Source organism: Nicotiana attenuata, unplaced genomic scaffold, assembly GCF_001879085.1.
Source record: "Nicotiana attenuata strain UT unplaced genomic scaffold, NIATTr2, whole genome shotgun sequence".
Classification (NCBI taxonomy): domain Eukaryota; kingdom Viridiplantae; phylum Streptophyta; class Magnoliopsida; order Solanales; family Solanaceae; genus Nicotiana; species Nicotiana attenuata.
Genome location: NW_017671181.1, coordinates 197,468 through 215,887, shown reverse-complemented (window position 1 = coordinate 215,887; position 18,420 = coordinate 197,468). Strand labels below are relative to the sequence as shown.

At 41.7% G+C, this 18,420-nt stretch overlaps 1 protein-coding gene across 1 annotated transcript; it reads left to right on the top strand.

The window, feature by feature from the left end:
• Positions 1-15,637: 15,637 nt before the first annotated feature.
• LOC109206470 (PXMP2/4 family protein 4-like) lies at positions 15,638-17,567 on the top strand. Its single transcript, XM_019369290.1, has 4 exons — positions 15,638-15,979; positions 16,451-16,679; positions 16,891-17,015; positions 17,119-17,567. The coding sequence occupies exons 1-4, from the start codon at positions 15,638-15,640 to the stop codon at positions 17,200-17,202; spliced, it is 780 nt and encodes a 259-aa protein (XP_019224835.1). The 3' UTR covers positions 17,203-17,567.
• Positions 17,568-18,420: the final 853 nt, after the last annotated feature.

The window sequence follows — 18,420 nt, the reverse complement described above, 5'->3', positions numbered from 1 at the left end:
CAAAAGGCTCATAAGTTGTGCTTGATTGCAGGTTTGATCAATAAAGTGACAAGATGTCAAAGATCAGCTCAAAAGGAGTGAAACCTGCACAAGTACCAAAAGACACGACAAAATCAGGAAAAACAGGCCTAGTGCGGCCGCACTACACTTTGTGCGGTCCGCACTAGAGAGGTTCAGAGACTCAGCATTTCAGGCTTCGAAGCAATGCGGACGCACTAAACTTTGTGCGGTCAGCGGTGGACCTCCGCGGTCGCACTACCATTCTGTGCGGTCCGCAGAGGCAAGGTTCAGAGAGATGCCAAGTGGAAAGATTCAACCCTGTACGGTCTGGGTCGACTTTGTGCGGACCGCGCTAGAAGCCTCCGCGGTCGCAGACCATTCTGTGCGGTCTGCTGAGCCTGGGTTCAGAGAGTCAAATTTTCAAGTTCAAGAGCCTAGTGCGGCCGCACACCATTTTGTGCGGTCCGCACTGACCCCGCAGGGGCAATTTTGTCCAGTTTTTCCAGCTCAGTATAAATAGAATATTTTTCCATTTTTAGGGCATCAGATATTATCAGACATTAGCTGCGCTCGTGAGAAGACTTTTCTTAGCCATTTTGGGAACTTTTACTTAGTTTTAATGGTTGAATCTTTGTATTTACATTAGTAATTAAATGTCTTTCTCTTCATCTATTTCTCTGATTTTATCTTCAAGTATGAGTAGCTAGACCCATTAGCTAGGGTTGTGGCTCAACCCTAGTGTGGATAATTGATGAGTGTTGTGATTTAAGGTTAGATTGATTATGGGTGTTTGTTATTTGGGTCAATTTTATGGTTTAATTTATGAATTAGTGGTTGCAAACACTAGTTTGTGCTAAGTTGACTTAGGCACTTCTTGAGAAAGAGAGCCTAAGTCTCCAAAATTGACTCAACAAGGAATTGGGATGGACTCAAGAGATTTGATAGTCCCAATTAAAGGTTTAAACCTCGAGAGAGTAATTACCCGACTTGAACCCTAGTTGCTTGGGCAAATATGCATGCCTAATTGGTCTTGAGAGAGTCAATTGGGCAAAACCACTCTTTCTACCTAGAGGTGCAGAGTGGGTAGTATCGAGCAACGGTTATAACATATTTCCCCAATCATGTCAATCGTGCCTTAGATGCAATTACCCGTCAATTAGCCACCTAGGTGAAAGTCACTACCATAGTGCCTTTTAAACCATTAGATACAACTTGTAGCAATTTACTCTTAGTCTAATTTAGTTGCAATTATAATTTGTAGTTTGATCATAGTAGAATATAAAGAAAAAACAAAAATTAATAGAAGACCAATTAAGAACACATACGCAGTCCTAAACTAGATAGATATTCGATTCCAATCCTAGATCTCTGTGGATTCGATCCCGACCCAAAATCGGGTAAAAGCTATTGTGACGCTCTCTTGCTACTTATTAGTAGTGCGGAGTTGGAAGCGAACAGTGCTACAGGAAGCAAGCCTGCCCGGGTGACACTCTCCATAAGGCCCACTAGACGGACCAGAGCATCCGGAAGTACTGGGGTAACAATGAACCCCTCTGGGACCTGAGCTGGGCCCACCGGAACTGCCTGGGTCGGAACCTCCTTGTCAAACTCAACCTGAGGCTCCGCCACCTGGTGCTGCTGCTCCGGGCTGAGCTCTTCCCCTACCTCGGCCTCTAGCACGGCCTCGGCCTTGCCCTCTGCCCCTCGTGGGAGTTGCTGCTGGGGGCTCGGGCTGCTGATCAGCGGATGAGGAAGCGTGTGTTCTCGGCATCTGCGAAAGAACAGAGTAGAGATTCACTTAGCATTGGGAAACCAAACCGCACGACAGGAAAGAATAGATGTGAAGTTTTTTCCTAACTCTGTAGCCTCTGGGGGATAAATGCAGACGTCTCCGTACCGATTCCTCAGACTCTATAAGCTTGTCTGTGAGTTGTGAGACCTATGTAACCTAGAGCTCTGATACCAACTTGTCACGATCCGGATTTCCCACCCTCGGGAGCCGTGATGGTGCCTACTAGTGAAAGCTAGGCAAGCCAACCAATTAAACTATTTACCATGTTTCCATTTTTACTCCGATAACAGTTAAGAGCCAACAATTAGATAACAACCGAATTGAATAAGCGGAAGACTGCATTGTAAAGTTTTAATAATACTGCTAATACCAATCCATAACAAATCTACCCAAGACTGGTGTCACAACTTCACAGACTGTCTAGGAGTACTACAAATAAAGGTCCGAAAGAAATAAATACAACACTGTCTCTGGAAATACATGAAAGAAACAGGAATAGTAGATAGAAGGAGACGCCAAAGCCTACGGACGCCTGCAGGACTACCTTGGATCGCCCGATGAATAATAAACAGCAATCTCACTGCGGTCCGAAATCTACAGCACTGGAATCTGCACAAAAGAGTGCAGACTGTTGTATCAGCACCAACCGACCCCATGTTCTGGTAAGTGCCTAGCTTAACCTCGGCGAAGTAGTGACGAGGCTAGAACCAGACTACCAAATAAACCTGTGCAGTTAAATCATATACAGCGGAAATAGAAGCAGGTAATTACAACTAAAGTTGGGCGGGGGAAACATGTTGCGAGGAGTAATAGGTAACAACAGAATAACAGTAGAAAAATGTAAGGATCGCCATAAATCAAATACCAGCAAAAGATAAGGAAATAAGAAACAAGTACACATGTAATACCGTTGCAGGCGTGCAACCCGATCCCATTTCATATAATACCGTTGCAGGCGTGCAACCCGCTCCCATTTCATATTGTACCTTTGCAGGCGTGCAACATGCTCCCATTTCATATATTACCGTTGCAGGCGTGCAACCCGCTCCCATTTCATATATATTACCGTTGCGGGCGTGCAACCCGCTCCCATTTCATATATTACCGTTGCAGGCGTGCAACCCGGTCCCATTTCATATATATTACCATTGCAGGCGTGTAACCCGCTCCCATTTCATATTTCAACACCAATCATAAAAGAGTATCAGCAAGGAAACAAAGCTCAAAGCTCATCATTTTCATCAAGAACACATAAAGTTCATAACTCTTCAACCGGAAGTCCAACTCATGTCAAATAAACTCCGTTTTTCACCAAATTTCACAGTTATCATTTAAATACTATAACAAGTTTATACCAGGCTTCGGAACCAAAATACGGGCCCGATACCAATGGTTTCAAACATTAATTCTTTTCTTCATTTCTTAGATAATTCAGCAAAACAATTTCTTTCAAAAAATTAATTTCTAAGGCTTGGGACATCGAAATTCATTTCCGGGCATACGCCCAAGTCCCATATTTTACTGCGGACCTCCCGGGATTGTCGAAACACAGATCCGGGTCCGTTTGCTAAAAATGTTGACCATAGTCAACCATAATCAAATTTTTACTCTACAAATTTTTATTTCTCATATTTTCACATAGAATGCTTTTCGGATATAGGTCCGGACCACGCACGCAAGTCGAGGTGAGGTAAAGAGGAGGTTATTAGGCCTCGGAACACTGAATTTATTTTTAAAACAAGTCATGGCCTTTTGGGTCATCATAGATATGGTACCATAATTTACCACCTAATTCTTTTGACTTATTTGATATGCTTGCAGATTCTTTCGTAAAGGCACATGCCGAGGCCATCAAGGCCGAAACCAAGAAGTCAGACCTTTTCAAGGTAAGGTAGAAGGACAATGAAATGCTTAGAGAGTTCGTGTCTCGATTCCAAATGGAACTGATGGACTTGCAACTTGTCGCTGATGATTGGGCTGTTCAAGCTTTCACTCAAGGACTCAATGTTTGAAGCTCAGTGGTTTCACAGCAGTTGAAGCAAAATTTAATAGAATACACGGCTGTTACTTGGGCCGATGTGCATAATCGGTATCAATCAAAGATCAGGGTCGAGGACGATCAACTAGGGGCTCCTTCTAGGTCCGTGTTTCCTATTAGACCTGTCAATAGAATTAAGAGGGATATTGAGCGAGAACCGAGGTAGAATAGAGAAAGATACCAGCCATACAATGGAGATCGAAGGAACAATGGATCTGGGCAACATTCCGCACGAAACGAAAGGAGAAGTGATCGAGGCCAGAGTTCTCGAGGGCTCATGAGCAAGAGCGACTTCGACGGACCTATCGCACCTAAAGAAGCACCAGGATTATCAGAGTACAACTTTAATATTGATGCAGTTGCCATTGTATCGGCTATCAGACGCATCAAAGATACCAAGTGTCGTCGACCTTTGCAAATCGATCCATCCCAAAGGGATCCCAACCAAATATGCAAGTCTCATGGCACACATGGCGATAGAACGGAGGATTATGCAACAACGGGCACCTTCGGGAATTTCTGAGCGACCGAGCCAAGAATCATTTCAGAAATAGGGATTCCAACAAACAAAAAGAGCAAGACGAACCTCAGCACATCATTCATATGATCATCGGAGGGGTCGATGTTCCTCAAGGTCCGATGATAAAGCGCAAAAAAGTGTCAATCATAAGGGAAAAACGGACCCGAGATTACGTACCAGAAGGAACTTTATCTTTCAACGACGAGGATGCAGAAGGAATCATGCAGCCCCATAACGACGCACTGGTAATTTCTGTACTCATGAATAAAACTCAAGTTAAACGTGTGTTAATTGATCCATGTTGTTCGGCCAACATCATTCGATCGAGGGTCGTAGAACAACTCGGCTTACAGGAGAAAATCGTGCCTGCGGCCCGAGTGCTAAACGGATTCAACATGGCTTGCGAAACTACTAAGGGAGAAGAAACATTACCGGTAAACGTAGCCGGTACCACCCAGGAGACCAAGTTTTATGTGATAAAAGGGGACATGAGGTACAATGCCCTGTTCGATAGGCCGTGGATCCACAACATGAGGGTTGTGCCTCACCCTTCACCAGGTATTAAAATTTCCAACACCAGAAGGGATAAAGACTGTTTACGGGGAGCAACCCGCTGCAAAGGAGATGTTTGCCATCGATGAAGTAATTCCGATATCAATACTCTCATCGACAAAGGACTCAAGTTCAAAAGAAAAATAGGAAGCCAAATAGCAATCACCGATGTCGGCCTCGACCCAACCGGACAAACAAGGGATTGATGAAGACGACGATTACAGGGTTCCTCGATCCTTTATAGCTCCCGATGATTCCGATGCTACCAAATCAACGGTCGAAGAGCTGGAGCAGGTCGTGCTGATCGAACATCTTCCCGATCGAAAGGTATACCTGGGCACGTGGTTAACTCCCGAGCTCAGGAAAAAGCTCATTCAATTTCTTATAGTAATATGGATTGTTTTGCTTGGTACCATCTCGATATGAAAGGGATATCACCGGAGATCACTACTCACAAGCTGAGTTTGGACCCAAAGTTCCATCCGGTAAAGCAGAAAAGGAGACCATAGTCCGACACCAAGCAGGCCTTCATCAAGGATGAGGTAACTAAACTCCTTAAAATAGGGTCCATCCGAGAGGTCAAATGCCCGGAATGGTTAGTAAACGGAGTAGTAGTTCCTAAAAAAGGGGACAAACTAAGAATGTGTATGGATTATATAGGTTTAAATAAGACATTCCCCAAAGACTCTTTCCCGTTGCATAACATCGATCGCATGATCGATGCCATGACCGGCCACGAGATCCTCAATTTTCTCGATGCCTACTCCGGGTACAACCAAATACGGATGAACCCGGATGATCAAGAAAAGACCTCTTTCATCACCAAGTATGGCACATACTGCTATAACGTGATGCCATTTGGATTAAAAAATGCCGGTGCCACTTACCAACACCTAGTAAACCGAATGTTCGAACAACAAATAGGAAAATCCATGGAAATTTACATTGACAATATGTTAGTTAAGTCCCTGCGAGCAGAGGACCATTTAAAGCATTTGCAGGAAACCTTCAGTATATTGAAGAAGTACAATATGAAGCTGAATCCAGAAAAGTGCGTGTTCGGAGTCGGATCAGGTAAGTTCCTCGGGTTCATGGTATCCAACCGAGGAATCAAGATCAACCCCGACAAGATCAAAGCTATCTAAGATATCACGTTAGTGGATAATGTCAAGGCTGTACAAAGGCTAATCGGGCGCATTGCAGCCCTGGGGCGATTCATCTCGAAATCTACCGATAAAAGCCATCAATATTTCTCGTTGCTGAAAAAGAAAAACAACTTAACATGGACCCCGGAATGCCAACGGGCTTTAGAAGAACTTAAGTGATATTTATCGAGCCTGCCATTGCAATACAAGTCGAGGGCAGACAACGACTGTACTTGTATCTAAAGGTATCAGAAATAGCGGTAAGTGGAGTCCTAGTCTGGGAAGAACAAGGTGCGCAATTTCCAATTTATTATGTTAGTAGAACCTTAGGTGAGGCCAAAACTATATATCCTCACCTAGAAAAATTGGCACTCGCTTTGCTAAGTGCCTCTAGAAAACTGAAATCATATTTTCAGTGCCATCTTATATGTGTTTTGATAACCTACCCTTTACGAAATATAATGCATAAACCCGAACTCTTGAGACGATTGGCCAAATGGGCCGTAAAAATCAGCGGGTACGATATCGAATATCAACCCCGAACAGCCATTAAATCTTAAATTTTGGCAGATTTCATGGCCGACTTTACGCCGGCCCTAATACCTGAAGTCGAAAGAGAGTTGTTGGTAAACTCGGGAATGTCTTCGGGAATATGGACCCGTTTTACGAATGGTGCCTCGAACGTAAAGGGCTCCCGACTTGGGATTGTACTGAAGCCACCCATAGGCAATATAGCTAAAAAATCTATTAGAACTATAAAATTGACTAACAACGAGGCCGAATATGAGGCCACGATTGCAGGTCTCAAACTGGCTAAAGGCTTGGGGACGGAGGTCATCGAAGCTAAGTGTGACTCCCTCCTTGTAGTAAACCAAGTTAATGGAACGTTCGAAGTTAGAGAATAACAAATGCAAAGGTACCTAGACAGTTACAGGTAACATTACATCGGTTCAAAGAGTGGACTTTACAGCACGTGCCTTGAGATCAAAATAGTGAGGTCGATGCCCTTGTTAACTTAGGGTCGTCGGTCGAAGACGACAAACTCAACTCGGGGGCGGTCGTACAACCCACGAGGTCGGTAGTAGAGGAAGGTCACACCGAAATAAACTCCACAAGCGTAACCTGGGATTGGAGAAATAAATACGTAGAGTATTTAAAGATCGGGAAACTTCCCTCATATCCAAAGGAATCGAAGGCCCTGCGCATAAAGGCAGCCCGATTCAGCTTGTCCGAGGACGGAACCTTGTTCAGGAGAATGTTTGATGGCTCACAAGCAATATGTCTGGGACCGGGAGATACCGAATACGTTCTAAGGGAAGTTCACGAGGGAACTTGCAAAAATCATTCAGGCTCCGGATCATTGGTTCAAAAGGTGATCAGAGCCGGTTATTACTGGATCGACATGGAAAATGATACGAAAGAGTTGTACGAAAATGTGACAAGTGCCAAAGATATGCTCTGATGATTCACCAACCCGTGGAGTTGTTGTATTCGGTCTTATCGCCATGGACATTCATGAAGTGCGGGATGGACATCGTTGGTCCTCTTCCATGGGCACCAGGTAAGGATCAATTTATCTTATTTATGACTGACTATTTTTCTAAACGGGTTGAAGCACATGCATACGAGAAGGTTAGGGAGAAGGAAGTCATTGACTTTATTTGTGACCACATTATATGTCGGTTCGGGATACCGTCAGAAATTGTATGTGACAACAGAAAATAGTTTATCGACAGTAAAGTGACCAAATTTCTCGAAGATCATAAGATCAAAAGGATCTTATTGACACCTTATCACCCTAGTGGTAACGGACAAGCCGAATCGACCAACAAAACCATAATCCAAAACCTCAAGAAAAGGTTGACAGATGCTAAGGGAAAATGGAAAGAGATCCTGCCCGAGGTTCTTTGGGCATATCGCACAACTTCGAAGCCTAGTACCGGGGCCACCCCGTTCTCATTGGTTTATGGCGCCGAAGCTCTAATACCAGTCGAAGTCCTGGAGCCGAATATCAGATTCCGATATGCAACAAAGGAATCAAATGACGAGGTCATGAATATAATAAGCCTGGAGCTATTAGATGAAAGGCGTGAAACCGCTCGTGTTCGATTGGCCGCCCAAAAACAAGGGATCGAGAGGTATTACTATCGAAGAGCCAACCTTCGATACTTCAATGTTGGGGACTTAGTATTAAGGAAGGTCACACTAGGCACTCGGAACCCGAACGAAGGGAAATTCTGTCCGAACTGGGAAGGACCATACCAGATTCTCGAGGTCACATGGAAAGGAACATATAAGCTCAAAATGACAAATGGAGAACAACTACAGAACAATTGGAACGTAACTCACCTAAAACAATATTACTGCTAAGGTACGACCCCATTTCATTTCTTTTTATTTTTGGACTACCACTTGCAAGTGGTCGACAAGGAGCAGCATGAATTCTTTAGGTCTGAAAGCACTTCCCTTGAACCATTTTTGTCCCAATTAGGTTTTTCGGCGAGGTTTTTAATGAGACAACAATGGATCGTGCTAACTTAGAGTCGAAGGCCGATCACGAATCAGTTTCGAAGATAGCATTAACAGTATCCGAGGTTCCTCTACAATCAACCTCGAATACTGGTGGGCGTTACCCTTGGATATCGACTTTTGCGAGGAAATTACTTCGTAATGGAAGGGTCTCGATAGGTAGGATTTGTTGTAAGGGCCAAACGGTCAAACGAACCATAGCCACGTAGATTGCTCGAGCCCTGGCATAAAACATGTACGCATGTATAACTGTTTAGCACAAGAATAAAGAGAAGTACTTTCCTTGCAGTCATCTTATGTTTAAAAATTTCCTCTTTACATCCCTTAAAGAATTTCGTAATTTCGATCTCCTAAATGAAAAGAGCTCAAGGTCCGATTATAAATAGAATTCGGATGATCACTCCCTCAGTTGGGGACTGTCGTCCGTAAACAAACTCAAACGGATAGAGCTATTAAACATCAGAGACACAAGACCTATTAGGCAACCCCGAATTTTAAAGGCCACGGCCATACTCATTCGGGAACTATTATCTTAGGCAAGCCTGGATAACTCGGGAAAGCAAGCTCACTGGGCTACGCCCGAATTAAAAGGCTATGGACATATTAACATGGCTCGGAGACGTCCGAGAACCATAACAAAAAATAGGCATTCGAAATTTTCATAACCTATTTTAAAGGCTACCCTCGACAAACTATAATCTGAGTTACTTACTTTGAGAGAAGGTTCCCGGTAAAACCGACCTTTGTGAATAATGTGAAAACAGGGTTTGTTCGAACATTCACAACCTAAGTTATTTTATGTTAAGGCATTCCGACCTCTGTGAATACAAGTAATGAAACAAAGAAAAAATTTGAAAGCCGAAAGGGAAAGAAATCCTTGTATATATTTACCCAATAATCTTTTTACAAAGGCCAGAATGGCCTAGTACAAAAATCTACAATGGCCGAAACGACCCCAAAAAAGATGCAAAAAAAGCAAAAGATAAAAATATATAATGGCCTAAGTGGCGTGGTCTTCATCGGAGGCAGCATCTCCGTCCTCAGGATCTTCCCCGCCTTCAGACTCGCTTAAACTCTCGGAATCTTCCTCGGAAAAGTCCAGCTTCCGGGCCCTGGCTTCTTCTGCTTTGGCATTCTCGAGTTCAGCCAGTATATCAAAGTCCTGAGCATGGACTTCCTCGAGGGCTTCCGTTCGAGCTTGCCACCTTACATGATCCACCATGCTCTTGGCCTACGCCTGGATGGCCGCGACGTCGACCTTGAATTGGGCCACTTTAGAATCGTCTTTGGTGTTGGCCATGGCCACCTCAGATTTGGCCGCCTCAAGTTCATTGGCCAAATTTGCCTTATTAGAAATAGCCAAGTCCAATTGGGATTGAAACTCCTCGATTTTCTTGACCTGCACCGAGGCCTTCTCTTTTGAAGCTCGGAGCTGGGTCTCAGCCAACTCCAATTGTGCTTGGACAACTTCCTTTCTCGAGGCTGTCCATATTTTTCTTGAACCCCTCAGCCTCGACTTGAATCGTATCTACCTGTGCCTGAAGCTATCTGATCTGTTCAAGCCTCTGCCAGACCTACGGGATCGGATCGTTGGTCACAATCTTCGATAAGTCTTCACTATCGTGAAGCACTCGAAATACCTGCTCGACCATCTCGGCATGCTCACTCCGAGCCGCTTCTAACTCGTCCTGCAGCTTCTCACTCAGAAGCTTGTAAGTATCCCTCTTCTCGGTGAGTTCCCGAACCTCAACCTCGTGCTGGGCAAATTCCTCCTGGATTCGGAGGAAAGCCTCATGATGCAATACCGTGGCCTGCAAGCACAAATAAAGGATTTAGGATTATTTACAACTTCAAATTTAAAATAAGTAATGAAGTGACACTCGAAGTTACCCGATTCAAAGCATGTTGGGCCACATTGAATAGGCAAGGCACTTCAACCGCGTCCATCACTGCCTGGTCCTCCTCGGTCACCAAGCAACTGAGGTAGCTAGAAACCCCCACGAGGGCGGAGAAAATCCGGGAATCCTCCGGGACAGAAAAATTATCGATCACATGTGGTTAGGGTTAACACAAGGGGCCGGGAATAGATCCACTAGTTTTGGGCTCGATAAAGACCTAGTGGCACCCGATGACGGTACCTTCCTTGGCACCGGCAAGTTACCAAGCCCGGTGACATCTTCCTAAGCAGTGGACTCTAATCCGTCCAAGAAGTGGTGGATATCGGTCGCCCCTTGAGGCCCCTCGTAAGAAAGGCTTTCTAACATACCGGCCTCGTGAATCTTGGCGTCTGAAATCTGAGGGGACCCGGTAATGTCAATCACCCCAAGCTCGTCTCTCGGGGCACCTTCCTCTGCTCGAGAAGCACCGCCCCCAGTCTCTCTCTCGACCCCCTAGCTTGGGGTGGAGTGGCCTCAACCCCTTCTGGTTTGGGAGCTTCGGTCAAAATTCCCTCATCGACATCCTCCGGTTCGGAGGGCCCTTGTATCACAGCATCTGCCCGCACACGGGCCACCAGCTTGGATTTCTCTTCTTCTTCTTCTTCTTCTTCTTCTTCTTCTTCTTCTTCTTCTTCTTCTTCTTCTTCGAACTCGTCCCTTAATCGGCGGATTGAATCTGAGGATAGAGCGTCGGTGCTTCCCTTGGGCTTGCATGACCTTTTCTTTGGTTTCTTCTTTTTCGAGTTCGGGAAACTCAGGGCCCCTTTTCTCTTCTTTTCATCACCCTGGCGAAAGGTACATCCTCCTTACCGGATGGAGGCCTCATGGCAACATCTTTGGGGAGACCTAGAAAAAAAAACAGAACGATAAGAATTTTACTGCACGAGGAGGGAATTAAACATTATTATATCAAAAAAGAAAACTTACCATGATTATGGGCCTCATATCAACCCTTCGATAAATCCATCCAAGCACACTCGGAATATGGTCTCTGTGACAAGGCCCTCGACCATCCCTTGAGTTCAGGAACTACGTCCTACACTTGGGCCACAGTTGCAACACCAAAAACATCGATAAGGAAGGAGATAAGAGGTAAATAAAAAAGATTGAACCTTCAAGATGAAGTACTACTTACGTTTCATGTTCCATTTCTCGGGAAATGGCATGTCTTCAGTAGGAACCAGGTCTGAAGTCTTTATTCGAACAAATCAGCCCGTCCAACCTCGGTCCCGAGCCTCATATATACTCGAGAACGGGGCCTTACAGGCCCAGCAAGCAAGCTTGATCAGCCTCCCCCGATATAGTCGAGGACTGTAGAGGCGCATAAGGTGATCAAGGGTAAAGGGACATCCCTCGATTTTTCTTACAAAGAATCGGAGGAGAATCACTATTCTCCAGAAGGAAGGGTGGGTCTGGCCAAGAGTCACGTCGTAACTCTTGCAGAAGGCAATGATGATAGGGTCTAAGGGACCCAACGTGAAGGGGTAAGTGTAAACACTTAGAAAACACTCCACGTGGGTAGTGATCGATTCCTCGGGCGAAGGTACTACCACATGCTTATCGACCCAGTTGCAATCCTTTTTAACCTTGGTGAGGAGATCATCAATAATTGTGCATATGTACCTCGAGACCGGCTCACATCGACCCGATACCGAGGAGGTCTTTTCAACCTTAAAATCGGTAATAGTGGGCACCCTGCAGAAACGAATTCCTCAGGGTGAGGTTCCGCCGCAGCCCCGTCGCCGGCGGGTCGTGATGAAGAGGCGGCCTCCTTTTGAGGCACAGTCTTAGAAGTTTTCGCCATTGAAGAACAGAAGAAAAGGGAATTAGGATGGTATGTGGTTTGCTAAAAGTTTAAGAAATTTGGGTTCAAGAGTTGCAAAGCAAAGGGAATTTTTGAAAAAACAAGAATAGGAGGAGCTTTGAACGTAAAGTTTGAATAAAGGAAAGTTAGGGTACTTACAGCTTGCTGGTGACTGTTCAGAACCCATAGTGGCCGACCAGCAACTAACATGCATTTAATGCCTTGGCAACTAGACCGACGGGATATTTCGTTATCCATTTGTCGCTTACATCATAGTCGGGTGTCTCAGTGACCGTTCGTCGCTTACGTCATGGCCCATCGAGACGGGATTCGGAAGTTCATGTCATTTCTCGTCATATTATCTCCGAGAAACGAGGGGACTATCTGTATACGATCAAAATCGGGATCGCCCCTTGTGTGACTAATCGAGACTAGAATATGACAGGTTAAGGTTCGACCTCGTATTATATCGAACCATGGTGCAAAATTAGATTGTCGAGCTCATGACCCAGAGACCGATCAAGATCGAGATCGAGCAAGATCGATACCGAGCAAGATCGAGGGAAACTTACCGAGCCAAATAACGGAAAGCCAAAATATCTGCAATCGATCGAGGATCACGGCAGAAATCCCGGCACGTATCAAGATGAGGCCGATTAATTAGCTTCTTATGAGATTTCTTACCTCATATAGAACTGTATCAAGAGTAGGACTCCTCTACTATATAAAGGAGGTCTGATCATTTGTAAAACACATCATTTTTTATGCAACATAAAGCAATATACTGTCATTTTCTAGCTTTTACTATCTTGTTACTCTGTTCATACATCAGTTGAAATCTTTGGTTCAAGGGTGATTGAACTCGAGGGCCAAGGCTACTCGATTCGTGTGGTTTGCATTTATTCTTTTATCGTCAATTTCAATATTAATCTATTCTCCTAATTTGTACCAAGTTATATCACGTATCCTTAAAACCACATGTAAATTCAATTGTTATCCAATTTTAGGGTAAACACTTTATATTTAATCCATTATATATATGTCAATAGTAATAAGTTCAATACCATACCCATTATATATTTCTCATATATTCAATATTAATTACTAATTTACTGATAGAATACTTTCTATTAGGACATGATTTTACTACTGGTACTTCTTATCGGTCGTATTAATGTCTCTGTTGTATTTTTTTTTTATTATTTCATTACTTGAATACTTTATTTGGATGATTGTGGCAAGAATGAGGAACCTTTCAGGTAATTTAATATGAGTACTTCATTTGCATATTCATTTTTGTAAAAAGTAGAAACATCTCAATTTATACGCTCTAAATCGAAAATCCATAATATACAAACCAACTAATCGGAAATCGAACTTAAAAAATCTGATCCAATCTGAACTTATTTGGATTGAATTTGGATTGTCATTTCTTCAATCCGAAAACTGAAAATCCAAATCGAAATTCTCATATCCAATCCGAATTGTCCGAATGCCCACCCCTAGTTGGAAAAGTTTGTTTTGGATCCTTTGTATCCTAGTCATAATTGAAATATATAATTGAAATATGTCCTATCCATAATTGTTAGTGTTTACCCTTAAAATAAACAACAATTAAATTTATACGCGGTCTTAAGGATATGTGGATTGATTCAACACAAGTAAACAAGAATGTTTAGATAAATGAATTAAGGATAAAATAAATAACCAAATCAGTTGTGACGTTAAGTCCAGGCTCGTATTTAAGCTTAACAATACTTCTGCCCTCGATTGGACCCCTGATTCGAAGCGAAATGTGTATGAAGAACAGTGATCAAAATAAGAATTCTTCAATAGCTAGAAAGCAAAGAAATAAGTTTGTATTGCCTTGATATGCGTATTACAATGTGTTTCTTGAATACAAATTACCCCCTTTATATAGTAGGAGAGTTTCACCCATAGTACAATTCAAAGAAAGGTAAAAATCTTCTTTTTTTGTTAATCACTGATCTGCTGCCGATAAGGGTCGAGATCCGCGCCGTGATATCCGATTGGGTGCGGATATCACGATCCTTCGTTAGTCGTGTGCAACCGTTTTGTAATGCTTTCCAAGGTCATGGGGCTCATACTGAGTTCAGGGGATGTTGTCTTATCGGGACCGGTGGCGAGCACTCCGTTCGGGCCTTAGTACGAGAAGTTCCCAGCTTTGATTCCGATTCCAAATAGTTATGTCCTTACATTGTTTGCCCCACTGGAAAATCGGGGTGCTCATTAACCCCGGTTTTACCTGTATACAATTAGAACATTTGATTGGTCTTTATTACTATATATAAGTCTGATGACGAGCTAGCGGAGGTAATTTTGTCATTAAAATAATATTACAAGAGAGTCGTTGAGATAAAAAGAGATGAGAAAAAATTAGCTAAGAAGGTGATTACTTCGAAAAAGAAAGAAGTTATAACGACCTCAAAAGTACGTCAATGACAAAATTGAATATAAGAATTACAATTGTGCTTTTGCTGGGCCAAAATAGAAGAATTTGTTGTGTCTTGCAAATACAATTAAGTGGATAAAAAGACCGAGGATAAATAAATGGGGCGAATCACCGAGGGACAAAGAAGAAAGCAGAAAAAGATCCAAGTGAAATGAAGAGATGAGAGAGTAAACTAGAGTATAGTAGGAGTCACAAACGGACAGGTTGAGTCGGATATGTTCGGTTGAAAATGGGTAATGAAAAAACGGATAAATTATTTGACCTAATACAGATAAAAAATGGGTTAACCGGCGAATAATATGGGTAACCATATTATCTATGACTTCTTTACATATGACCACCTTTGAGAGAATTCTTAGTTTCTTTAACTTGAGTAAACCCCAATTTGAGGCTTTACAAATGTAATAGTTAGACCCATTGGTTATCCATTGGTTAACCATTTTCTAAATGAATAATATAGTTCTTATCCATATTTGACCCGTTTTTAAAAAGTTCATTATCCAACCAATTTTTTAGTGGATAATATAGGTGGTTAACTAGACAACGGCAGGACGTATAATTGCTTCACCTTTCTTTCTTGGGGTATTATGGTTTAAGAGTGAGAATTAGTTTCGATTTTTGTTTTGTTGACCTTCTCTAGCAAAAAATTTGCCGACTGCCTTAATTTCTTTTGAGTGAATTCATAACAATCTTATAGGGCCAATCATAACAATCCAAGTCCTCTTTTCCAGCATCCTTAAAAAGCAGATCCCCGCCATTTTTGGTTCCTCCCCAAAAGTCTATATAACCTTTTCCATAAGACTAGGAAAAAGCAGAAAACAGAACCTTCTGAATTAAGACCAAAAAAATGGGTATCGATTTACTAGCCAAGCTAGCCAAACACAGCATAGTTCATCACTCAAAGTTTCGATTCTCTTCCAATCCAATTTCTGGTTCTCAATTTGCTTCTCACTATCAACAATGCAGAGCTTACTCTGCTCGATCAATGAACACTGCTGCAACTAAAGTACCTAAAACTCATTTTCTTTCATTTCCAACTTTTCTTCGTAAATCAGTTTCATCTTCTGAATGTGCAAATACCAAGATGGGATTCTTGGCATGGTATATGGGAGCTCTTGAGTCTCGTCCAATCATCACCAAATCTATTTCTTCTGCTATTATATATGCTGCTGCCGATGTTACTTCTCAGGTAATCTTGTTTTCCTCAATTCTGTGATTTTTTTAAAAATTTGTGTTTGGCATGTAACAGGTCCAAATAGAGCGGAATTAATATAGCTAGATGAATAGATGATCATACCCTGTCAGAGATGTATTCGATATTAAAATTTGATAGGTTGAATATTTATGTTCTCACTAGTCACCATTAAAGCGTGCCTTTGCACTTTCACAATTGTGGGTTTAGAACTTAATATTTGTTGAAGGTTTAGTAATTTTCACATAGTATATATTATGCGTACTGTCAAAAATAATAGGTTCAGTTAATATTTGAAACTATACAGTACATCCACCTTTATACCCGATCCTAACAAGTTCAAAATTGTGTCATAGTCGTAGTTGTTATGTACATGATTTTACTGCTTTGATTTGATCGGAGATTTTAAAATTTGAGTAAAGTTTGAATGTTTTTTGGTGGTATAATGATGGGATTTATATTGGTCAGGTGATTACGATGTGGCCTTCGGATTCTCTAGATATAGTAAGGACTCTACGTATGGCTAGTTTTGGATTGATCATCTTAGGAACAGCACAACATCTCTGGTTTAACTATATGGGAAGGGTATTACCAAAGAGAGATGTAGTTTCGACCTTGAAGAAATTGTTGATAGGACAGTTTGCTTATGGGCCTCTCATTAATTCTGCTTTCTTCTCTTTCAATGCCGCTCTACAAGGTACACATCTCTTTCGTTTGGTTTCTGTATAATTCTTACTCTTCTAATAGTTATCCAATTATGTTATTCTCTTGATTAGTGTATGATACTGTGAACCACTGCATATGTAGTGCAACGATAGAACTCAATACCATAAAAGATGATGGTTGTCCTTTCTTTTTGACTTGCGATCTCATTTCTTTCAACATGTTCTAATGTTGGTAATGTTCAGGTGAGAATGGAGAAGAAATCGCTGCAAGGTTGAAGCGCGACCTGCTGCCAACAATGATTAAGGGACTTATGTACTGGCCAATGTGTGATTTCTTGACATATAAAGTAATCCCTGTCCATTTGCAGGTATATATTCACATTTCATAATCATAGTCTTTGCTTCATTACAAAAATGCTCACTTCAACTCCTTGTATATCAGTCTAATAATTTGGTAATGTTCTTTGGCAGCCGTTGATTAATAGTTCATTTTCCTATGCGTGGACTATATATTTGACGTACGTTGCAAGTTTGAAGAAAGCTGCTTCTGATTAATTTGCACCCCTCACGCTGGATGTTTCAATATATTTTCAAGGATAGAATCAAAAGAAAATTAAATCAATCAGCTGAGAGATTAACAATGCCGGACATTTTACAAGCTACCTAGCCATTTTTTACCATTTAGATTAGGCCAAAAGATGTCGCTCTTCCCAATATCGGACATCTCCGTGATCAAGATGTCACAATTCAAGCTAGTAGTGCATGATATTGAAATTTCAGGCGTTTACTGCTAAGTTCAGCTTTTCTTACTCCTTGATAATTATGTGAAGAAAAAGTTATATAGAAAATATATTTGAGAAGCAAGTTGATTTTATTTATTAATAATTCGCTTATCGATGAACCAACGGAATTTTCCTGTGGGGTAGTTTGATTGTGGTATTAGATAAATTAATCACAATATAAATTTCTATGTAAGATAATGTAATGTTTGGTTGATCGCATAAGAAAAGAACATTTGTCGCATAAGAAAAGAAGGCGGATTGTCATTGAGATACAACTGATTGATTGAATGACAATAATATTACTGTACAAGATTATTGGTAGAAATTTTCTTCGGAGTCGTTTGGTGCGGTCGGGAATTAAAATGCAAAAAAGTTTATATGGTGTGATTAATAATGAAGTAATTCTTTCACGGTGATTAATAATAGTGGATTGTCATACATGAATTTGTTACTTTAAAAGAGAAATTTTATCTTTCAATAGTTAATGTCAGCATGCTAATACACGAAATCTAATTAAAAACAACCCGTAGACTGTGTCCCATGTAGCAATAAAAAATCTAGAACGCCGACATTTTTTATGTCACAAGACGGTCATTGGTTGTGAACCGGGTCGGACCTGCCACGTGTAAAATGTTGTTTTTCTACTTATAACCACCAAATGTTATTTACTTATTTCTGCAACAAACATCCCGTTTCCATCTCCTTCTCTTCTTGAGAAATTGATAGAGAGGAGAGAGAGTTCGGTTTGTATTTTGCTTTTTTTCGGATCTCTGTTTCTCCTTTTACATTCCCACATAAACAAATTCTGTAAAAGGAAAAGGAAAATTTTGCTTCATTTGTTTCGTGAGCTAAACGTTTGGAACTTTGTTTTTGTTCGAATAATCATCAGAATAAATGGTGATGGAGTTGTTGGACAAAATGATGGTTCCTATGCGCAAAGTTTGGACCAAAGTTTCTAGACGTCTTCGCATTCGTAAAAATGGTCAGTTCT

Excerpts from the sequence above, each read along its gene's own strand:
- LOC109206470 (XM_019369290.1), top strand. The coding sequence starts at position 15,638 with ATGGGTATCGATTTACTAGCCAAGCTAGCCAAACACAGCATAGTTCAT. Across the intron at positions 16,680-16,890 it reads TTTCAATGCCGCTCTACAAG|GTGAGAATGGAGAAGAAATC; the intron begins GTACACATCTCT and ends GGTAATGTTCAG. Across the intron at positions 17,016-17,118 it reads TAATCCCTGTCCATTTGCAG|CCGTTGATTAATAGTTCATT; the intron begins GTATATATTCAC and ends GTTCTTTGGCAG.